General features: G+C 40.9%; 1 protein-coding gene across 3 annotated transcripts in view; it reads left to right on the top strand.

The window, feature by feature from the left end:
- CA8 (carbonic anhydrase 8 (inactive)) overlaps window positions 1–24,810 on the top strand; it is an 84,720-nt gene that overhangs the window by 22,256 nt on the left and 37,654 nt on the right. For all 3 annotated transcript variants that reach the window (XM_081816030.1, XM_081816029.1, XM_081816031.1), the window contains exon 4: window positions 22,468–22,563. In XM_081816030.1, the coding sequence (XP_081672156.1) occupies window positions 22,468–22,563 (96 nt within the window). The remainder of the gene's footprint in view (window positions 1–22,467; window positions 22,564–24,810) is intronic.

The raw sequence follows: 24,810 nt of genomic DNA, 5'->3' as shown, positions 1-24,810 counted from the left end.
GTGGGTATTGAGGAGGGCACGTTCTGCATGGAGCACTGGGTGTTATGCACAAACAATGAATCATGGAACACTTCATCTAGAACTAATGATGTAATGTATGGGGATTAACATAAGAATAAAAAAAAATAAAAAAAACAAAATAAAAAAAATAAAAATACAAAAAAAAAAATAAAATCCCTGTTCCCCCCCTTACTTGAATATATTATCCTCTACAAGTCTGGTCAATATGATATTTCCTGAGACATCTTTTTATGATTATTATGTGTGTATATGCAGTAGAATTTATATCAGCTTATTTTGTAGTGAAAATAAAATATTTCCTGTGTAAGGTTGTTGAGTAATGGTATGATAAAACTTCTAATCAAACAAAAGAATATTAAGAGATTTTTAACTCTGTAAGATCTTAATTAGTATAAAAGCTATGTAAGTTTGTTTTGTTCTGTTTTTTATATTTAAGAATGACCGCTTAAGGGGCGGCCCTGGGTGGCTCCGTTGGTGAAGGGTCTGCCTTCGGCTCAGGTCATGATCCCAAGGTCCTGGGATTGAGCCCCGCATCAGGCTCCTTGCTCAGCGGGGAGTCTGCTTCTCCCTCTCCCTCTGCAGCTCACTGTGCTTGCTCTCTCTCTCACTTTCTCTCTCTCTCTCTCAAAAAAAAAAAAAAAAAGAATGACCACTTAAAATGGCGCAGTGATGTTGGTAAGATAACTGTGCCCTGGCTACAGCTTTGCTGTGCTTGTATACATTTTTTTTTCTTTTAGCTTCTTAGGATGCCACGCAACAGGAGCTCCTGATGGAATCCTAGAACAACATGCCATGAGCCCTTTGGGAAACTGGAATTTTTGGTGCCCTGGTTTTCCAAGAGGAAGCCTGCTCTGGTGATGGGTACTGTCAGTGAGGGAGAGCCGCACTCATTCCGCTTCACCGTGGGGTTTGCTGTGGGACTTATGTGTGGCCATTTCAGCCCCATTCCTGCGCTGGTACATAAGGATAATACAGTTGCACCTACCCTTATGAAACTTAGGGAGCAACTATAAAAATGAACGGGGTTAATGCTGGAGCCACCAGCCACTTAAGTGTCTCATGCGGTGGTTTAAACACAATCTGGTGTTCACTTAAAGTACTTTGTAAAAGCATTTTAAGGGCATAATTAGCTGTATTGGATGTAAATGTTGTAATTTATGACGGTATAGTTTTTTTTTTTTTTTTTTTTTAGAAGCCTTGAATAGAAAAGAAACCCAGATTTTAAACTGTTGGATGTAAACATTAGGTCCAGAAGGAACATTTATGCTTGTAAGGGCTGACAGATGAAAGATGAACCTATTTTCCATCAATTAATGTTTTCACTTGGGGACCCTGAGGCAAGTATGTTCTCCGAACACAGCTTAACGAGTCACTTAGAGCTCCGGGAGCTAGAACTTATTCAGTGGAACTGATTTATTTGGCTTCAGAGTTAATGTATTTGTCATGAGCATTCTTCGATGAGTTCTCTAAATTGATGAGTTCTCTGAGGAGATCCATAAAGGGATCCCTTTCTCCAGCCTGAGTTTTGAACAGATTAGGAAATAGGGTATTATTAGAGTCATCATAAGAGAACAAAATGTCACCTGTATCGTGACTAGAATGACAATGGAGACATAGTTCAGCGTGAAAGAGAAAAGGCTCTGCCCATTCAGTTGCAGGCAAGGGGAGGAGGTGAGAGGGAGGACAGAGCTGATAGTGGTGGGGGAGGTTCCAGGTAGGGTTTATTAGCCTGCTCTGTAAGGGTAGCTCAAATTTCAAAAGAGGAAGAAAAGAAGAGGAGTTAGTTGAAGGAGTCATAGAAGAGTCCTGTTTAGGGAAAATCCCTCTTTATAGGAGCCGGGAACAGGGAAGAGGCATTTCCTGTTAATAAAACAAGACTCTTCAGAATTCTCCCTCATACTTTTTAAAATTCGATGGCACTCGACGCAGGAGACACCTAGGTTTTGGGAATCAGTGGAGGAAGTTCTGTTTCCTTTTATTGTAGGTTTGCTCATTTTAACCATCTGGGACCAAATCATTCCCTTTTTGCTTGCTGCTCCTTTGTACCGAAGATAGTCACACAGTTACCCACTTTCTAGAACGAGCTGGGAGACGGAGTGAGCAAGGATTTTGATGCATGTGCAGGATTTAATTTTTTTCTTTCTAATTTACTTGGGTGGGTTTTCGCCCAACGCAACATCTCAGCTTGGACCAGTCACTGTTTAAACCAAAGCTATAGTTGTATTTACATATATAAATAACTGTTTCACTTTTCAAAAATGGTGAGCTGGTTCCAGGGCTTAGATTATTAATCCTATTCCAAATTTGGGTTGTACAGCGCTGGAACTATTTTGCAATAGTTTTTAAGAACAAATGTCACTTACCCACCTTGACACGGAGAACAGATATCACACACAAATTTTTATCAGTGGGCATTGTTTCTAATTAACTTATTAGCCCTGATGTGCTTTAATGGTGCTCCCAATCTTGCTGTCTTCCAGCTGATCTAGAGCTTGCAGTGTCGGTCAGTGGCTTGGGTCTGGAATAAAGACTGTACCGTTAGTAATGTCTGCTACCTTTTCCTCTGCTGAGCTCCAGGGGGTTACCTCCTTTGAGGCTTTCCGTTGTAGAGGCTGGCGTCCCCATGAGCAAGTGAAAGGAAAGCTACGACTGGGTTTTGAGCCTCTTAGGAAGGCAAGATGGTGGAGTGGTGTGTACCATTCAGTTAGCCAACATTTGTTAGGGGTCTGTATTTAAAGCCAAACCCTGTGAGATACACAACATGTAAGACAACAGCATTTGTATTTAATGACTCTGTAGTGTGGTTGGAAGAGGTGGAATTAAGATAAAAACGTGAAGAGATAATTGGAGGGTTAGATTTAAAAAGATTCAAAACACACTTGGGGGCAGCTATTATGTATTTGCTGCTGTGTGTGGTGCTGCTATATGAAAAATAACCCAGGTCCAGAAGAAGTTCGTATTCCCAACAGGGTGACAGACCCATTAAAAATGGCTGCTATGGGGGACCTGGGTGGCTCAGTCGGTTGGATGGCCAACTCTTGATTTTGGCTCAGGTCATGATCTCGGGGTCTTGGGATCGAGCCCTGCATCAGGCTTTGTGCTCCTTGGGGAGTCTGATTGAGATTCTTTCTCTTCCTCTGTCCCTCTCCCCCTAAAATAAATGAATAAATAAATTCTTTAAAAATGGCTATTAAGTGTGAAAAAATCTTTAGAGGATAACATATAAAAGGGAACACATATCATAGAATAGTGGATTTCTGCTGGACTCAGAGAAAGCTGTGGAAAAGAATGGATTTTGGAGCTGGGCCTTGACAACTTTGTAGGAAACAAATGATATGGAAAAGGAAGAGGTGGACACAAGGCTTGTCATAAAGGACAAGTGGAATAGGGCTTGATGAGTGATTTGAAAAGGCCAATGTGCTGAGAAATGAAACTTGAGTAATTGAAATAGTCGTGGACAATTAATAGGAAAATGAGGGAATCAGAAAGTGAAGTACCACAGTAGGGAGAGGCTGATGAATTTGGGTTAATAAATGATACTATTTTAACAAGCGTCACTTGACTCAATTACATCCCTACTGCTTTTAATCCCAGAACACTCTCAAATTAGGTAAAAAAACAGCACAAGTTGGGGTTGCAGTTCCTTGAAAGGTTGTAAAGGTGCTCTCATCTGTAGGTAAGATGAAGAGAGAAAAATATTTGAAATTCTCTTTAGCCTTATACAATTTGAGTCTTAATGAAAGCAGGGCTAAGCTTTCTCTACACAACAGGAGAGTGCATTACACGGAGGATTGCCAGATTTTAGTTTGTGTTTATTATTAATTGGAGTTGATTTGTTTTCTCAGGGAAATAATTTTCAGCTTTGGGATTTTCATCCCCTCTCTTTAGTTTGATAGTCTCAAAGCATTGATCTTCACTGGGTAGCATGTATTTCATTTCTGTCCTGGTTTTCCTAGGCAACACCTAGCAGAACCTCTCCTTTCTGGTGGTGTTTTTGAAGAGACTTTCTCTTGATATCTGTGCTCCTTGGAATTGCTACAGTTTGCCCCTATCACTGCTGTTTCCAGAGTGACTCCTCCTCCTCCCTTTCTTCTGGCCATGTTATTTTTTAACATAGGTGTCCGTGCCCTGTCAGTGCCCCGATGGCTCTCAGAAGTTTCTGTATTTTAAAAATTAAAGTGGCAGAAATAGGAAGGATATTGACCAGGAAAAACATACAAGAAAGTGCATCAGGTTACGTGGATAGTTACATTTCCATATGTCTAAATTTTATTAGAGACTTGATTTTGAGTTTGGTGCGAAACCATATTTGTGCAAACAACACAGAATTTCGTTTTAGGTTATTAGGATTGGCATTACTGGCGTTACTGGTGTGGTGAGCCAGAAGACTCTGGAGAACTAGACTTTGTGCTTCTCGATACCAGTCAAATTTGAACCGCCTTGACAGGAAGAATTATCGTGGTTATTTGAGTCTAACATCAGAAACATCCTGGGTGCATCTCTTATTGAATAAATATTGAATCCTGTTGGGGACAAAGATTTGAGATAATGGCAGATGGCTTTGCCTTTCTCTTCCCAGCCCTCCTTTTTGGGGGTGGGGTTGGGGAAGATAGTAGGTGTAAAAGTGGGCTGGCCAAATACTGTAATTGGGGGGGTGATAATCTTTAGTGGGCATGTACATAGTGTTATGTTTGTCAAAAAGGAATAGAGATTTTGAGCAGGAGGCTTGGGAGCACTGTGCTTTGTGAAATGACATGGGGAATGCCAGGAGGGAGAGAGATCTGGAGGAAGGATGTTAGGGTCAACTGAAGTTGTGCTGGATTTGAGATTGGTTGAGATTTTTATATAATTAAACTCAAAGGTAAATTCTAGGAATTTTACATTTGGAAGTTTGTTTGATTTCTAATAGAATCTCAAATCCTGGCTCTAAATAAATAATAGACAAGTGAGTGTGAAAGAATAGATGGGAAAGTTCTAGGCATAGTGCCAGGTTCTGGGGAGGTAAATAAGACAGTTATGACCTTCTCCCACCTGGGGGACTTTTTTTTTTTTTTTAATTTTTATTTATTTATTTGACAGAGAGACACAGTGAGAGAGGGAACACAAGCAGGGGAAGTGGCAGAGGGAGAAGCAGGCTTCCCGCGGAGCAGGGAGCCTGATGCGGGGCTCGATCCCAGAACTCCGGGATCATGACCTGAGCCGAAGGCAGACGCTTAACGACTGAGCCACCCAGGTGCCCCCCACCTGGGGGACTTTGTCCTTGCAGTCCCCTGGTCTGGAATATTCTCCACCAGAGAGGCATACAGCCTGTTCCTTTAGCACCTTTGGGTCTCTATTCAAATGTCACAAGATCAGTGAGGCTAACTTTAGCTTTCTTTAACCTGCTGTGTTTTTCTCCATTGTATTTCACAGTCATTTAGTAATATATATAGGTATTTATACATACATACCATGTACATGTAAACATATAAATATAGCGATTTTATAGCAATCTATTGTAGCTGGAGTTTAGGGGATCTAGAAATTAAGTAGCTGGAGATACGTTTTGAATGGCAGGTTGGGGACAAAGAATGGAAACTCTTGAATGTCAGGATTATACTGATACACTTTTCCTTGGTCAGATGTACGATGTATACCTGGCATTTCACTAAGGGCAGTGGGGATCACTGTTCTACATTTCACAGTTACAGATTTTTTCATGCATTCACTAAATATTTATTGAGCACTTACTATGTAGGTTGCAGGCAATTTAGGTACTAGGAACACACCAGTGACAAAGCATGCAAAAATCACTTCCCTGCTAAAACTGTACTTCTAGTGAAATCTAATAATTTTCAGTGATCAGAAAGGTGCGATGCTTTGGGGAAGTCATTTTAAAAACCAGATGTAATACAATTGGGATGATGGCCTTGACAAAGAAAAACAGAGTGTTAGAAACAGTGTGGGGAGAGAACATTCAGAGACCAAAAAGGGTTTTGATAGCTTTTCTGGAGATCAGGTGAAATGAGAAATCAGTGATTCCTCTAAGATTTGAGCCTCAGTAACTGGAAAAATGGACCTTTTAAGAAATGTCAGAAAGGGGGACTGTTTTGGTGGGGAATTGTAGTGTATATTTTGATATGTTTTGCATATGACCTCCGGGGGACTGTTGTGGTGGAAAATCATGGGGTATACTTTGAAATGCCTGAATTTGACAGCCGCCTTTCCTCCAAGTGGAAATGCCCAGGAAGGGGCTCGAAATGCAGATCTGAACTCAGAAGAGAGGTCACTAACCAGGATTTATTGCAGCAGCTGATATTATTTACTTATGCATCTATTTAAATCTGGCTCTAGGTAAGTGAGTTAATATAAGAGTACATAGTATCTTCTCTTCATGCAATGTCATGGGAAAACATTTGCAGTTTTAATCACTACTGCTTATTGGTATCACAGGAGTATGTAATGTTCCCGAGTAAGCCTAATCATGCAGTACTTTACCAAGGGGAAATTATATTCTTAATCCTAGGTAATGGCTGTTTTATGCCCTTAGTTTACGTATTACGATTGTAGCTGTCATAGTAGCATATGTTGTCTTCATCCACATCAATAATTAATCCATTCTTGAAACTTACTAAGCTACTCACCTCAGTAATAAACTACTGATAAAATCCACTGCTTATTATTAAGAAATACTAATGTGAGCATAAGAGATTTAGGACTAGATTTATACTCCTGAAATTGCTGCAGCTGATGATACATTTTCTGCTCACTGATAACTGGTTTACATTTTTCATGGTATTAAAAATAACGATGTAGAAAATGCCTCTTAGAATATTTTTGTGAAAAGCTCTGTGAGAGCAAAAAGTTCCATCCACTTTTGTGTATTCTTAGACGGAACTTTATTTTCAGGAAATACTCCATTTTGTCTACCAGAAGCCCAAATTTGAATTGTAGTAAAATTTTTCTTTTATTTATTAAGTTATTCTGCTATGTATACATCGAGGAGATTTGATGTAAGAAACCCACGGAGTGCTTTTGTTTAGCATCCTCCGTCTCTTTTAGACGAGTGTCTTGGTTTCAGGCAAGTAATAGGAGACACAACAAAGAAATGATCAGACACTTCCCTTCCACATTACAGAAAGTCCCAAAGGGCAGTTCCAGGGTTGGTTAATTCAGCTGCTAAGCCATATTTCTAAGGGCCAGTTGCTTTGTTTTTCTGCTAAGGCATTTTAGGAGTTCGGCTTTTCGCCCTTGTTCACTCATCGTTGCAAGATGGCTGTATCACCTCTAAGTGTCACATCCTCACAAATTAGTGATTAAAAGTTGTATTTTCCTGCATTAAAAAATCGTTTTACAGAGATAAAATTTACATACCATAAGATTCACCCATTTAAAGCATACAGGTCGACGGCTTGAGTATATTTACAGTGTCGCACAGACATTACCATGGTCTACTTTTAGAACATTTCCATCACCCCAAAAAGAAAAAGTTACTCCCCATCCCCTACCCCCCACCCCTCGCCCTAGGCAACCACTAATCTGCTTTCTGTTTCTATAGACTTTCCGATTCTAGACATTTCATGTAAATGGAACCACGCGAAGTTTTCAAGGTTCATTTATTCATGTAGTAACCTGTATCAGTACTTTATGACTTTTATTGCCGGAAAGCGTTCCATTTGTATGGATATGCCACATGCTCTTTATCTGCCAGTTGATGGATACTTAGTTTGTTTCCACTTTTTAGCCATTGTGAGTAACGTAGCTGCGAACGTTTGTGTACGAGGTTTTGTGCTGACACACGTTTTCATTTCTCTCGGGCATATACGTAGGTGTGGCACTGCTGGGTCATAAGGTAGCTCTGGGTTTAACATTTTTGGAATGGCTCATTTGTTTCCCAAAGGGGCCGCATCATTTCACTAGTCCCGAGAGCACTGTATGAGGGTGTCAGTTTTTCCACATCCTGGACAACACTTGTTATTGTCTGTCTTTTTGTATAGCCATTCTAGTGGGTTTGAAGTGGTATCTCATTGTGGTTTTGTTGCATTTCCCTGATGACTAGTGATGTTGAGCATCTTTTCATGTGGCTGCTTGCCATCCATATGTATTATGTTTTCATTTTGTTGAAGGTGTTGCTTGATGTCCAAAACTTTTTGATTGGGATGAAATCTAATTTACCAAATTTTTTCTCTTACTAGCTGTGCTTTTGGTGCCATCTCTATTTTTTACAGTAAAAACATTTTTATAAGTAAATGATATATGCACAGAAAGGTTGCCCAAACCACAAATAGACAGTTTGTTGCACTTTCAGAAAGTAAACATAACAGAAATAACCAGTAGCCCAGAAGCTCCCTTCATGGTTCCTACAAGGTTAACTGTGATCTTGACTTCCAGCATCAAAGATAAATTTTGCCTGTCTTGGGATTTTATATAAGTTGAGTCATAGCAGTTGTTATTTTGTGTCTTAGATTTTTAAAATTCTGCATTACGTTTATAGAATCTTCTACACCAGTGGTGTGTACTTTATGTTTGCTTAATTTACTTTCATTATATGAATTTTCCACAGTATGTTTCCACTGCTGACAGACATTTGGATTACATTCAGAATCTTGTCTGTCAGGATAGAACTTCTGTGAATATTCTAGCCTTTTGGTGCTCATACACTTTCAAGGGTGGCCCGGCCTGGATTGTAGGAAAGGCATAGTGCAGCATGGTGGATGCTGCCGAGCAGTTAACCAAAGTGTTTGCCATCATCCATGCTATTACCAGTCTTAGGAATTCCAGAAGTCTTCCTCACCCCTACCATCAGTCAGAATTCCCCTCCCGTATCATTGTCCAGAGTTTCTGTACATGCACGTTCCTGAAACAGTCATTTCAAGGTCATGACAAGGCTGTAATTCTTAGCTTAATCAAGTTCACCCTGTGGGGCTGAGGGGGGTGGTCTAGCCTTCCCATAAGCACTTGGCCTCCTGATACGTATATGCAATTGAGGTTCTGTCTGCATGGAGGGTAGGAGAGGGGAACAGATGGAAAGTGGAATTTGGTTGTGTCTGCTGAAAGTAAGAACATACATTCAGACCAAATAGAGGACTACCAGACAAGTGGCTTTTTGCCCCACAAGACACCTCTTCTGGAATTATTTTCAAAATTTAACAGGCCTTTGGTTTTCAGTTTAGCTAAATATAGTAAGTCCTCAATAAATATGTTCTATAGTGATTATGCTTTTCTCATTTTCATTTGTATTTTTCTAACATTACATTTTCATTAGGCGTGCTATAATAAATTGAATGTCGACCTTTGTACAGGGTAGCAAGTCCTCACTCTTAGCTTCATCACAGTGCCTTATTGAAAATGTGCTGGGGAGTGCCCACTATAAAGTAGTTACCATTTTCCCCACAGAAACAGGGTTTCCATTAAATTTTCATTCTTGTTTAAGGCTTAGCTGCAAATTAATTAAAAATCTCACATATGGTGTTCTGTAAAAGCAAAGGTAATAAAGTAACTCTACACCTGTAGAATAATTTTAGATAGCAAAATTATCTTCTGGGTTATGTTACTGTTGAGCAAGGAGGGGTCCTTGCTTTTCTAAGGGGCCCATCTCTAGGACTGCATGTACACACAAAAATACAGTTTTACTTACTGATACATTTCAGTGGCCTAAAGCAAATATTCTGGGAGCCTGGGTGGCTCAGTTGGTTGGGTGACTGCCTTCAGCTCAGGTCATGATGAGTCCTGGGATCGAGTCCCGCATCGGACTCCCTGCTCAGCCGGGAGTCTGCTTCTCCCTCTGGCCCCCCCGCCCCAGGCTCTCTCTCTCTCTCTCTCTCATTCTCTCTCAAATGAATAAATAAAATCTTTAAAAAGAAATAAAACAAGTATTCTACCTATACTAAAGACTTCTGGAAAAAAAAATTTTGTTTCTGTTAGAATTTCTGTCGTTTTTTTGAGTGGTTTTGGATAGCCAAGATGATAAAGGTCTTGAGGAGTCCGTCCAGTAAAAGTACTGGTCTGACAACCGTGACTGTGGACCAGGGGAGTAAGTGTCATAAAACAGAGACTCTGGTCAGTCCTGGAGAGACAGGCCCCATCAGTAGGCAAATTCAGCCCTAGGTAAGGGTCTCCTTTCCTAATTGGCTTTCCCATATCTGCCCTCTGAACATTGGAAGCACTGTGGTCATTGGTGATGATTCATTTTGGATTATGTGCCAAGTGTGATCATCTTGTTTTAGAAATGTTTTTCCCCTAAGTCAGTGTGAGCTATGCAAAATTGAAGTGCGCTGCCATATAAACATAGGTTAAATTTCCTATCTGAATTGTTGTGCCTTTTCTGGTTCACACCCATCCATGCCTTTCCTGTTCCTAGTTTGACCTTTTTTAACTCGACCTGTTTTGGTACAAGTTCCATCTCAATCAAGCAAAGTGATACTTTACCTTGTCACGGTATTGAAAAGAAACTGGGACTCCATGTTTGAGGTCAGTAGTAGGTTAAAACCCGGCTTTCTAGAAGGCCCTTTAAAATAATTTGATTCGCATTTGGCTCCCTGTAGCATTGCTCCTGTGTTAGCAGGAGAGGCTTAACACATTTCAGGGAAACATGGTACCCCTTCGGTTAGCACTAGAATTGATGTGGTTTAGTGAGTTTGCTTGAAGAATGGTTCTTTGTGCAACTCTCTTGAGCAGCAAGTGAGTTGGATTAGTTTGTTATGACTTTAAAGTAAATTACAAAACTTATGTAAATAAGGAAGTACTTTGTGGGGAAAAACATAGGTGTAGATTTTTGCAGAGCTTTTTGTCTTGAGGATTACGACAATCCTCCGTTTTCATCTGGTTGTAGAGCCAGGGGGAAATTCCTCTATTGGTGGGGGGAATGTTTTTGTGAAAATCTGTGACATGCATTTCTATGTATACATTTATTTCTTTAGCCTGTCAGAGTTCACTCTTCTCAGAATATTTCGAGGATACAAGATTTTTGTTATTGTTGGAAAGTTTTATGTTCCTTGCATTATCTCATGTCCATGGAGTTAATGCAAGGTGCATTTTCCTGCAGTCCTCAGGGAATTGTGGAGACAAGCATTAATACTTCTGAAGACCACCCATGCACCAGGCATGTGCCATATCTTATTTAATCATTAAAATATCCCTTAGAGGTAGATGTTACGTGTATTTTTCAGTTGAATAATCCGGTCAAGAGGCGTTAAATAAGTTGCCCCAGGTATGTCGGTAATGGCTGAGACTCAGACCGAGTACCATTCTTTTCCCTCTACAATATATGCCTTCTCATATTTCTACCGAAATGATTCTGATTTTTGCTCTAGATAATTGCAATTCACAAAGTAAAAGTGAAAGCCTCTGAGTGTGCTGTGTTAACAGACAAGTACCTTTTCAGGTACAGTGAGGATTAAAATGGATTTTCTTTAATGTTTTCAGATAAATGCATTTTATTGTGAATTGTAATATTTTGAATACTGTAATTGGATTTAAAATATATTTCCTGAAAATTAGGTTAAGAGGCAATGTATTAGGTATATGAAGTTGGAATATGAAAATTGACAGAGGTATTTTACAGAGAAATGAAATAGTGTTGAATTTTAAGCCCAATTAAAATCGTTTTATGTGTATTCTTACTACTAAAAAGAGCTTATGACTGTTATTGTTACCACCAACATATGTGAAACAGTTAATATATAATAAAGCTGGCACACTTTGGAAGATTATAGAAAGACATATTAAAGAGTGTGGGCTGTACCCTGGGAGCAGTAAGAAGCCTTGAATGAGCTTTCCTAAGGAGGGTGACATGATAAGATTTGCACCATGTAACTGCAAGGTGAGGAATGAATTTGAAATGCCAACTTTGGAGGCATGGAGATTAGTTAAGAGACCTGGGCCTTAATTCTAGCAGTAGATTACAGATATCTTAAACTAAGGAATTGCTCATGGGAATAAGTCCAGTGGATGGAGGTGGGAGATTTTAAGGAGGTAGAAAATGGCAGGACATACCTCTTGGTTGTTTGTAAGGGAAGAAGATGATGAAAGAGATTTCTGGTTTAGGTCCGTTAACAGAGCTAGGAGCAAAGAGGGGGACACAGCTCTGTGGAGTGGTGGAGGGACTTCAATGATGAAAAGCTAATTTAAAAATATTTCGGTAGGCAGTTTAGTAAAGGGAGATAGACTCAGGGCAGATTTTGGTGAAAGATGTTGATTTTGGAATCATGGCCATCTAGATGGCCAGGGAAGTCCTGGGAGTGTATAGGATCATCCAAAAGCAATATGCTCAATGGGAAGAGAAGAGGCAAGAGGATGTTTTTCCTAGCTCTCCCCCTCCTTGTTCATCACGTGCTTTCCCTCATTGATCGGCCTGCTTCCCAGAGGCATTTGAATTTTGCGACTCTGATAGAAATGATCCAGCTTTCTATAATGGAAAAACTTAGTAGTTACTTTTAACCTTGAGGACAATAAATAGGTGAGTTCAGCAGCATAATGAGAAAATAACCAAAAGAAAAGGTAGATGGGCATGCCTTTGTTTTCCAAGACTTTTAATGCAGTTTTCATACAGTATCTTTCTGTTGGCACCCCCTGCTTCTCCCCACTCTCATTGGCTCTAGCCAGCACTTCGTTGACATTTTCCAGAAGCTTTCCATGTCGTATCTCTTGCCCTTGTAAGGGCCTCAAATGGTAGATAGTACGATCTCTCTTCTATAGCAGAGACTCCTAGAGCTTAGGTAGTTCCCCCGGGAGCTCAGAGTGAGTAAGTGTTCATTCACAGCAGGTGTGCGCCTTGGCACCGTGTGCTGTTGGCATCAGGCATGGCGTGACTGGATTACTAGCCGTTTCTTGGTTTGTACACCCTTCATTCTTTCTCCCTGGTTTTTTCAGCTGCGAAAGCTGCCCTGATCCTGATCGGTCTTCTCTTGCCCTCCCTCTTGGGAGTACAGAGCTGCCATGGAAGGGTGGAGCCCCACCGCCTGGGCCACCTCCTGGCTCTGTCGCTTGTTAGCTGTGTGACCCTGGACGGCTACTCTGCCTTCTGTGCCTCCGTTCCGTTCTTGTCAAGATGGGGCTTTGGTGGCAGTCCTAGGATCTGTCATTAGGAGGAGGTCATTAGATAGTGAGGATTGAAGTGAGGTCATGTTTGTAATGAGCAGCGCCTGGTGGAGAATGTCACACATCAGAGCACATTAAAAAAATCAGACACCCAAAGCATCCTCCATAATTTACATTGCAACTGACCCCTTTCACTCATCTTTTCCTTCCGTTGAATTAGAAGTTTTATATTTTTATTTATTCATACCCTGTATTATAAAAGGATTTGAGGTCTTTGTGTTTCCAGTGTTGAAAGCAGTGAACACTAAAGCCCAGGGATTACTGGTGCTCCGTAAATGTTTTGTTGAATGCTGCCATCCTTTCAGAACTCGTGTCAAATGTGTTTTTTATTTGGGGGCAGTGGGGAAAGAACACAGACATTATTTACTGATTCACCATACAGAGCAAACAGAGGCAGTCTATACATGACTTCTGTTCTATTACACCAAGACCCTTTGATATCCCTTAGCCGCCTTTATTTTATAGAATAACGAATGAAATACAGAGAATTTCGGTTATGGCAAGTTAATTGCAGCCCATAACCCACAATTCAGATTTTTTTTTTTAATAGAATAAGACAGGGGACTAAAAAGAAGATGGGGGATATTTCTTGGAAAGCAAAGAAGCCAATGTCAAAGAATTTGTTTTAATTGCTTTTGCTCTTACATTAAATAGAAATTAATTCAAAACAATATGTTTGTTTTCTTTGATTCATGACTGCTCCAACAAGCCTTTTCCAACCTTTCCTAGTGAATTTCCTGAAGGAAGCTTCTGTTTTTGAGAGAAGAGCCTTAACAGTATTAAAATGCTCTCTTTCGAAGACAACAACAGCATCAAAGCACACAAAAGGAAATTAGCATTCAAAGAGGTCATTCTGCTTTGGAAAAAAATCTTTTTAGAAATTACAGAGAACTCCAGTGCCTTTTGAATTGACAATTCCGAACCCTAAGAACACTATAAATAGCTTTTGATATTAATATATTAATAGATGAAGTTGCTCTGAAATGTCTTAACAGACCCTCCTATTTTCTTCTACCTATGTAAGAGGATACATAATTAAGTTTAGGCAAACATGACCAGTAAGTGACAGTCAGAGATAGAATTTCGAATAATTTATTTTCCATTTCATGCTTTACAGCGCTTTGTCACTATTATATCTGTCTGCACCGTGGATGTCCTTCTCTGAGTAATAGCTGCATAATATATTGACCATGACATCTTAAAGTAAGCAGCACCTGAAAAGAATACTCTCTAAATCTCAGTTTATCTGCTTCATCTAAGGAGGAGTGGATCTGTGGAGAGGGGCTGCTTTTTCTGCTCTTTTTCACTTAATTATTGCTCCCACTTTGTTACTCAGAACATTTCACTTTCCAGTTTCCCGTTCTTTTTAAAATTTGAATACTTAATGTCTTCTTCGTTTCAACCATCTCTGTGTTAACTGTAGCCGAGACATTATCTTTTCTTCTCCTTTTTCTCATTTCATAGCTCTTCCCGAGTGCTCTGATAATGGGTGTTTTGGAGTGTGATGGAGCGTGGGTGAGGTGACATTCTTGGCTTCTGAAACTCAGAATCTGGTGGGAGATGGGCTGCAACTCTCCATTGTTGAATTTCTTTGGGACTAAGGGAAGCAGTTGAGCAAAAAATCAGGACCTAGGTACCAGGACCTTTTCTTGATGAATCTATGATAGGTAGTGGCCCAGCTCAGAGGAAAGTTCTCGATGACTATAGTTTGGTGGCAGAAAAATGGTTTTTAGGTGCAATTGCATGTGAGTTCATAGGTGCATGGAATACTTCTGATTTATCAAAACTTACAGCAGTTTGTGATTCTCTCAGGTTTTACTTTTGTCCATTGAAAGAATAGATTAAAAGAATACTAAAGGCAAAGGTGACTTTTACTTAAACTCAAGCATACAGTTTGTCGTTATTTAAAAAAAATCACTTAGCACTCACTTGTAGTTACCTCTTGATTTGTTTTCTGATACTCCCTGCCCACCTTCTTGGATGAGTGGCCTTGCCCTGCTGGTTTTATCCTAACATCTTTATGTTCTGCCTCTGCTGCTTTCATTTGATTGCATTGCCTTCTCAATAATCTTTAAAAAGAAATAAATCCCAAATCTCTTCCTTTCCTCGTTTTCTTTTGTTTCTTTGTGGCTTTGTTGCAGAGCCTTGACACCGTTGACCACAATTTCTTCTAGAAGGATTTTTCTCTTTTGTCCAAACAGGACTTTGGAATTTTCTGGTTTTCCTCCTGCATATTTGATATTCCCCCTTCTCTCATCTCACCATTTCTGAAAGCTCAGTCTTTACCCTTCTGTCACTCTTTTTTGTGACTGGATCCATGGGTGAACGGACTCTGTAAGGCTATCTCTCTAGATATCTAAAGATATCTGTAGTCCGTACTGTCAGCCTTTCTTCTTAAGGCAGTTCTTCATTCTGCATTGCTTACTCATGGGAGACCAGTTGGACTGTTGTGATGTAACTTTCAACTCCTCTCTACAAGAGAACTCCTCTTTCTTTTGGGAAGTGATACAGGGTGGAAACCCTAGTTATCCCTTTTCCTTCGTATCTATTGGTTCAAGTTGTATCTGTTTCCATCTCCCATCATCTGCGTCTTCAGTCTGTCTGTCTCTCTATCAAATGCCTGTCGAGGACCAGGAAGATAGGTAAGTTTGGATAAGTCTCAGGACAGGATGGGGAATGGCATTCCAAGTGAGTGGAACATAAACAAAATAGGGAGGGTGTTGTGAATGGTTTGAGTATACTTGTTTTGAGTATTTTGGAGATAGGATGGGGAGGGATGGGGTTAGAGAAATTTAATCTTGTGTGGGTAGGAAATAAAGCAAATCAGACATTTTTGAAGAGAGGAAATGTGGTGAAAGCTGCATGAAATGGACATCAGTTGAGCTTTATAATGCAAACAATTAGGAGCCAGGAAAGGCGTTGGTGAGTTGGGAGATAAAGGGGTTTGGGGGGAGTCAAGGTCTCAAGCCTAGGAGGTTGGGGCTCTGTGGTGAGACAGTAAGAGGGCACCTTTGAAGGGAGCTGATGTCGGTTCTAGCGATACTCAGCTTGAGCTGACATGAAGCCGTTTGAAAGGAATTGTCCATCAAGCATCTGAGGATAAGCAATTTCACAGAACTTGTGCGAATGAGTGCACAGGGCTGGAGAATGAAGTTTGTGAGTCATAAGTGCCTTTTCAGCCTTTACTGCTTTTTCCATTCCTCATGATTCATTCTTTTGTACCTTAATGCTGTCGTGTTATTTATGTTAATAATAAACCTCATTTATCTTGAAGATAGCTTTCTGTTAGGCTGCCATGAAATCTTCAAACTTACTTTTCTTGGTGACGAATAAGTGATTATAAGGCTATGGCTTGTCACAGTTTCATAACTTTGGACAAATTTATCTATCGCTGTGAGTTAAGTACATTAAGATTAACGTTTCACGGGTACTAATGGCAGAGCGGCATAATCAATTGCAGGAAATTTGAATTTGTGAGCCCTACAGCAAAAGCTCCAAGATTTTCTCGGAAACTATCAAAGGGTGCTTTGCGGTTGTTATCGAATGGTCAGGTGTTTTTTTTTCTTTTAATAGGAAGGAATGATGGTCATGATGCTGATAAGAGGAATAATGGATCTTTGCTTTCTTATTTCTCCGTAATACGTACGTTGTTAACTCACATGAGGCCACATAGCTTGAGGCCTCATGGTTAGGCAGTGGTGGGGTTGGGGGGTGGAGAACAGTAAGAAGTGAGGAAAGACTTGGCTTTGATAGAGAAAACCACTTCTACTCAGACATGCCCACGTTGGGAGGAAGCCAACACCTTTTGTCTTTTGAGGGCGAGTCTCTGAAGGGAGAGTGGAGAACTGCCCTGTTTTTGGGTTGAAGAATTCTCCTCTCTTTTTCAACTACTGTTGTTGGTAGCCATAGCAGGAGTGGGGGTTCAGAGGGCAAGAGGCAGGCCCTCTGCCACCTGCTGTGCTTTGTGCTCAGGCTCCAGAAGGCCTTGGTGAGGCAGAGCCCTGCCTGCAGTCACCTTGAGTCCCGCGGACTCCGACGGAGTGAGGCGGCCGCCCAGAGCGGGACCGTCGTGCGTCTGGGCGGCAGATGTAGCGAGAATGCCGTCTAACCCCTAGACTCCTTAGCAACGGTCAGGGGCATTTAAATACTTGGGCTTCACTCTCAAGTAAGCTGCTCTCCATTCTCAAAATTCATCACCCTGCTTCTATGTCTTTGCTGCCTGCATATAATTAATGCTAATGAGCGCAAACCGTGAGAGAAATCTAGGAATAAAGAGAGTACTCTGGGCGGGCGGAGAGAGGTGTGAAGAAGCCCAGCTGGGAAGACACAGCCCTCCTTATGTTACAGATCCTGATGCTCAGACAAGTTAGTGACTTGAGAAGTTCACAGAGCTAAAGAGCCGTGAACTGAACCAAGAATCCAGGACTTCATTGCTAGCTCAGAGACCTTTTGTGGGAGCATGTTGCCTCTCAGAATTTGTCAACAGAGTTGCAGAAGTGCCCAGCATCCCCGCCTCTGCGCTCTGTAGTGTACCACGGACCAGACACACCCCAGAGCCTGCGTCTACTGTTGTTAGGCTTTGAAGTTAGCTTCCAAGCTCCCTAGACTGATAAGAACTGCTTGGACCTCTACCAAAGCCTTCCTTTGACTGGATGGGCTGCTTCCTCATTTTCTAAATCATGTTCTCAAGTGTCCTACGCCTTTCCGTTCAAGCTCCTTTGTCCCTCAGCGGATTTTGGAGCACGTATCCTCACTATTTTGTATATTCAGTAATAAATTATATTCATGCACTCATATGTATTTGATCTAGATCTTTTTCTGTACATATAATTATTTTGTGAGGCATAGGGAAACTGAAATTTTAAAAAGGACAGAAATAAATGAGCAGAAGTTCTGGTATGTATTTTCTGATCATCTGTGGATTGTTACGTCCCTCTGTCCCCCTTCCCTACTGGAACTCCACTTAGGCTTAGGAGAGGAAATTCCAAATACTGTCACTTTAATTGTTAGAGTCCTTTGGCTTTATTCCTATGGCTACTAGTCTTGTTCATATTTAAACCTCCATTTTCTTCACACTCTCTGCTTGTTCATTTGTCTTCACACTTTCTGCTTGTTCATTTGTCTCTACAACCTGTGTATTGATCAGGGTTCTCCAGAGAAACTATATATTGAGAATACATATCTGAGGCAGAAAGAGAAACTAAGATTTGTTTTAAGGAACTGGCTCATGAGATCGCAGGAACTGGCCAGTCCAAAATCTGCAGGGCAGGTCACAGACTGGAAACTCAGGCAGAATTTGTATGTTATAATCTGGGGGTAGTATTTCTTCTTCTTCAGAGGACCTCAGTCTTTTCTCATAGGCCTTCAACTAATTGGATGAAGCCCACCCACATTATGGGGATTAATCTTCTTTATTAAAAGTCTACTGACTTAAGTGTTATCACATCTTTAAAAAGTACCTTCACAGCAACATCTAGACTGGTTTTTTTTTTTTTTTTTTTTAAAGATTTTATTTATTTGTCAGAGAGAGAGAGAGTGCGAGCACACAAGCAGGGGGAGCGGCAGGCAGACCAGGCAGAGGGAGAAGCAGACTCCCTGCTCAGCAGGGAGCCCGACACGGGGCTCGATCCCAGGACTCTGGGATCATGACCTGAGCTGAAGGCAGACGTTTAACCGACTGAGCCACCCGGGTGCCCCTGGACTGGTGTTGGACCAAACAGCTGGGCACCATAGCCTAGCCATGTTGACCCATGAAATGAGCCATCATGCACCTCTGGCATGATCTTTCAGCTGGAGCTTTTGTGATATCCTTCTAGCTTATCTTCCAGCCTCCTGTGTCCATCTTCCACTTCTTTTCTACCCTCATACTGCCATAGGACTTTAGAAGGACGGATGCTGGCATGGGCAAATTTGATTCTAAGCAGCATAAGTAATAATAATAGTCACTGTGCTAATATATTTTTTAGTGTTCCCCAAAATACAGTTACGATAAAATTTAAAGTTCTCTGCCACCCGAACCCCTCTAACTTCCAGCCTCATCTTTCCTGTCACAGTCAGACGTACATACGCTCTAGCTACCCTCAGAGGTACTTTTAGTTCTTCATATACACTGGTAATTTCCCATTACTCTGGCTTTGCTTTATGAGATAGAATCAAGACTAATACAAGGCAAAGTATAAGATGATAGGAATAAGGAGGGGGCTATAGGAGAGCACAAGTCGATACGAATAGTTCAAGCTTTGGAGACCTGAAAAAACTTTCATTAAGGTGGGGAGAGAGGAAAGGGTGAGCTAGATAGTGTGATGGGCTGAATTGCGCCTCCCCTCCCCGCATTCATATGTTGAGGTCTGAACTCCTGCCACATCAAGATGTGACCATATTTGGAGACAGGATCTTTATATAGAGGTAATTAGGCTAAAATGAGGTGGTTCAGGTGGGCCCTCATCCAGTATGACTGGTGTCTTTATATAAGAAGAAGAAATTTGGACACAGACACACACAGGGGAAAGATGATGTGAGGTCAGAGGGAGAAGGTAGCCATCTACAAGACGAAGAAAGAGCCCTCGGAAGAAACCAAGCTTGCTGACACTTTGCTCTTGGACTTTCAGCCTCCAGAACTTCAAGAAGATACATTTCTGTTGTTTGCACCACCCAGTCTGTGGGGCTTTGTTATGGTGGCCCTAGCACACTAATGCAGGTGGAGTGAGGAAGGGCTCGGGGAGCACAGAGTGAGCTGAAGCAGAGAGGCCGCGGAAATGTGGAGCGTTATGTTAGTGGGTCATGCAGTGAAGTTACTACTGCTGGGTTATAGCTGATTTCCAGAATGTGTTGGAAATTTGCCTGGTCCTTGAATTAACCACGTTCTAAAGGTATGGAAAGAGGATGTCTAATGATGTTTGGTCTTAAAGTGAGAGCAAGAGCCTCCAAGCGAAGAGGGCTTCCAGTAAGTACCAGAACAGGACTGTGTTTCCCAGTCTTGGGTCCCATGTTGATTGTGAGGGAAAAATCTCTTCTGCCGCTGACCCGCTAAGACCCAGGTGGTAGAATGAGCAACAGGTGGTAGAGGTTCTCTGGTTAGTTCATTCTGTGTTATGTGCTAGTCACACAAGAGTCTTAGCGATCTTCCAATTACCCGTTTTTAGCTTGGGTTGGCTGAGGTGCCAACATTTCCCTTTTTTTAGAGCACTTTTAGATTTCTAGAAGATTGTGGAGATAGTCCAGGAAGTTCCCATATAACCCATACCTAGTTTCCCTGTTATTAACATCTTACCTAGCATGTTATGTTTGTTAGAATTAGTGGACCGAAATCTGTACTTCATGAAGTCTGAATTTTATTCAGTTTCCTTAGTTTTAAATTAACTTCTTTTCTGTGTTGTAAGAGCTCACCTATGATATTATGTTACATTTAGTTCTTATGTCTCCTTAGGCCCCTTTTGTCACTGACATTTTCTTAGGCTTTCTTGGTTTCTGTTGACCTTGACAGTTCTGAGGAGTACCGGTCAGGTATTTTGTAGACTGTCCCTCTACTGAGATCCCTGTGATGTTTTCTTCATGATTAGACTGGGGTTATAGGTTCCTGGGGGGAAGACCACGGGGGTAACATGTCATTTTCAGCACATCCTGTCCAGGGTGCATGCTGTCAACACGACTGATGACTGTGGATGCTGACCTTGGTCCCCTGGTCCAGGTAGCATTTGTCCCGTTTCTTCACTGTAAACTCACTCTCTGAAACAAAGTCACCTTGTGCAGCATCCACTTACGGTGTGGGGCGGCGTGGGGACCCTCAATTTTTAAAACACAAAAAGACCGTGAAGCAGGTGTTGAAGATCACGTGTGAGTACATGATGTTGCTGAGTTATAAGGAGTGGCAAGGCGAAACACAAAAAGAAACCAGCCTTTTTTTTTTTTTTTTTTTTTGGCTTGTTTTGTTTCAGAAAAAATACTCTGTAACGTTGCTATGAGAAGTGAGAAAAAAATGTTCATTTGAACTCTGTGATTTGCCGAATAAAAACAGCTTTCAACCTTGGGCCTTCTTTATTTAATTAAGGCAGCGGGTTCTTATCTGTACACTGTACACTTATTTGTACCACTGGGACTCCAGCTATTGTTGGAGCCAGAAGAGGAAAGATTAAAATTGGTCTTTCATTATTAATTGAAACGTTATAGAGCATTGTTTTCTCAAAGGCAGTGCCTTGACAGTTGCATTTACTGGGCAGTCGTGGTCCATGTTGGTTTTTCATGGTCTGTCCTAGCTTGGCCTTGAATGTGGTCTTTTTCTCGGTTCCCGTTTCTATTATAGGCAGAGGACTTCATTACCTCCCTCTAGCGGTCAGCTTTATGATCTTGAATTCTAGTTAGGACAAACTCAGCAGGTAGAAAAAGCAAATCGGTGACTATTCCCGTGATGATTTGCCTTCACATTTTAATATGGATGCTAAAATGACATCGTGATTGAATTTTAGCTCTGTCCTTTTGGATCAGAACTGATTTTTAAACGAGACAGTGTTTTAACATGGTAAGTAATTATAACTTGATTAAAAGCAATAATGATGAAGATAGCATTCTAGGCAGAAGGTTTACCTAGCTACTGTTTTACTAAGAACCTCAGTGGGCATTTGATTTAAACCGGGGAATTGAATTTGGCTTCTTGCAAGTGTTTTATCAGTGGTGTAAGAGCAAGTACATGTTCTAGATAAACTTGAAAGCTACAAAGCTTTATGAAACCAGGAGTGCGGGAGTCCTCTAGAGCAATGTCTGTCATTCCTTCACAGATAAAATTTTATCTCCGGTGCAGGAAATGGCCTTCTTTTAGAGCTCTACATCAACATTCATTATATTACCATGACTTTAAGAAGATGCAGCATTACAGGGTGCTATCTCTGTATATCCTTAGAGAGTTGAAATAATTTACCAGAATTTGAGGCTGGCTTTGTCTTATTTTTGATGGAAATACCAGGTGACACAGTATGTGATTTTGCAGGTACTGATACCTGGAATGAGTGCTGGTGTTTGTGCCCAGACCCGAAGTTTTGTCCTCTTGAGAACCAGAGGGGATGGCATTTAAGGAAAAGCAACTAAATCAATGTGCAGTCTGCCAGTGTCCTTAGATGTGCTCCTGATTAGCACTAAAGTGGAACTCAAGAGGCCGCGACCCACTGAGCGTTGCCTCTGTTCAGAAATAAGAAGAAAGGAACTCCTACAGAGAACCTCGATTAAAGAAGTGGTCTGTGTGTGCCTATTTGGGATACTTTTGTTGCATGTGGTACCATAGAGATGTAACAGATAACAATTAAGGAGAAGTTGGTCTGTCTTTGTGGTTCTCACTAGAAATGCGTTACTAACGAGGCGACTTGTCTGTTGTTTACCCAGCTCCATCTGATCCACTGGAACTCCACCCTGTTTGGCAGTATTGATGAGGCCGTGGGGAAGCCACATGGCATTACCATCATTGCTTTGTTTGTTCAGGTAAATCATCCCCTGTCGTGACTGTTCTGTTGTTCAGGGATGCTTATTTCTGATTCCTTTGCAGAATATTTTGTGTGCTCTCTCAATTTTATTACTTTTTCAAACTCCCGTGCAGAGAACGCAGGTAATTTGAAAAGAGAACACTTGATTTTTCTGGCTCGTAAGAGGGCAGTCATAGTCATTGGTAGAAGATGGTTCATTTAGTCAGTAGACATTTTCTTCCAGCTGGCCTTCAGGGTCTTTGGAGAAATGATGTCAAAGATGTCCTGAAGGCAAAGTTCATTTTATTAATGAAAAAGGATTCTAGAAAATGTTTTTGGACCCTGGCTTGCTGTGAAATCGAAGAAAAATCGATGATGTAATCATATAGTAGACTCTTTTAGCTCTTTGTTATTAATAATTTTCAGTCCAAGATGATTTGAAGTGTCCAATAGAAAAACACTGATGAAATAAGACTGGCGAAGATCTTGGTGGATACAGTCAATATAAAGTTTAGATTTGAGCTCGTGGTGGGCACAGGATAGTAATTAAATTAATTTTCAGACTACCTACTTTCAAAAGTAAAAATTTAATCTAGTTCTCCCCTGTGGATCTTTTAACTTTGTCTCGTCATCTGTTGGATGTCCTAAAAGATTAAGAGGTAGAAGAGACTCTGCTCTCTCCTTCCCCATCCTACAGAAGAGAAACCAAGGGCCAGAGAGGTCAGTCACTGGTCACAGACACACACAGATTTGGTGTCACCGTCAAGACCAGAAACCACTGCTGTAATTGCAGTTCTGCGTGGTTCTCGGCTGCCTCTTGGAGAACGTGGTACCTGAGCGTCACATTAGCCCAGTGATCGTTAGTAACTTAATTTTCCGAAGACAGCGGGGCCTTCACAAACCTGCCTTTTTTGTGTTGTATATATTTCAATAGTATTATTAAGCACAACAGTTTTCCATTATAAATTTCTCTCTCAGGTATTTGTCTGTTGATGTTTGGAAGCAGCCATCTGGCTTTAGCCTTTTAATATTTTAAGATCAGTATCTTGAAAGTATGACACATGTCATAGAATTTAAAAGCAAATTCTTACAGTTTTAAATGAACCTTCTTACTGTTTACTTCATGGTTTTTTGTTTTTGTTTTTTTTTAACAGGCAGGGCCCTGTATTTCTTCTATTTTATAACTGCATTGTATAAGTAGAATAAAATTATGGTATCAAGGTATCGGTAAAAATGTTTTGATAATCTCTAATGTACTAAAGTAGTAACTATTGAAATGCATTTTTGTAACCTGAAAAAGTTAATAAAGCACCCAAATTTGAGAAGTTGAGGCAATAGAAGTAGAAGGCAGTGTCTTGTTATTAAAAAATAAGAATGAAATAAAATAATACAAATACCTGAGCAGTCATTTCTAGAAGGGAAGTAAGCATGTTTGTTTCATCTCTGGAGTTGGTATTCAACAAATATTTGTGAATGGAGTTAAATATGAGAATATTTTCACTTAACTGATCCTTAGCATAGGACAGGTGGCGTGGACTAATAGAGCACTAGGCTGAAAGCCAGGACTCTGGGAACCAGCATCAGTATTCCAGGAAGAAGCTCATTGTTGTAGGCCTGGGGAAGCTTGCGAGTATGCGCACTGGTTCTAACTTTCCCTGAGTTTGCTGTAAGGAGAGATTCTGGTTATCTAGGAGAGAGTAAAGTTACAGAAAGACTGAGAAGAATTTCATGAAGGAAAGAAGGACTGATGAGGAGTGTCCACCGAAGCAAAGAGGAGAGGGACTGAAGTCCATCTGGGGCTCTCACACTTCGGCAGGAGGAGTGGGAAAATGGGAGGGGGTCAGCATAGGCAGTGAGCGTAGGCTTCCCTTTCAAGCAGCGTGGCTCAAGAAAAGAAAGACAGATGGGGTAATAACTCATGCTGATGTATAGGAATGTTCTGTTTGTTTCATTTCAAGATCTGCGATCTGCCTGTATTTTTATTCTGAGCAAAAAGCACTAGTGCAGATGCAGAGTTTAAAAATACTGGCAAAAAAAGGGATACTTGATGTATAAGAGGAGGAGACAAGAGGATGCAGGATGGAGAGCTTTTGTGACTAGACTAACCTCAGAGACCAGGGGGCACCCACCCTTTCTCCAAAACAGAGGGTCAGGAAGAAAGAGTGGGTAGAAATGGGATGGATTTAAAGGTGAAGAAAGACAGGAAGTTAGAGGAGCTCATGCCTGATGACCTTCATTATCTCTGAGACATACCAAGCAGAATTAT

The sequence above is a fragment of the Leptonychotes weddellii genome, chromosome 4, assembly GCF_054177405.1.
Source record: "Leptonychotes weddellii isolate Sample4059 chromosome 4, ASM5417740v2, whole genome shotgun sequence".
Classification (NCBI taxonomy): Eukaryota; Metazoa; Chordata; class Mammalia; order Carnivora; family Phocidae; genus Leptonychotes; species Leptonychotes weddellii.
This window is presented reverse-complemented; position numbering and strand designations above follow the sequence as displayed.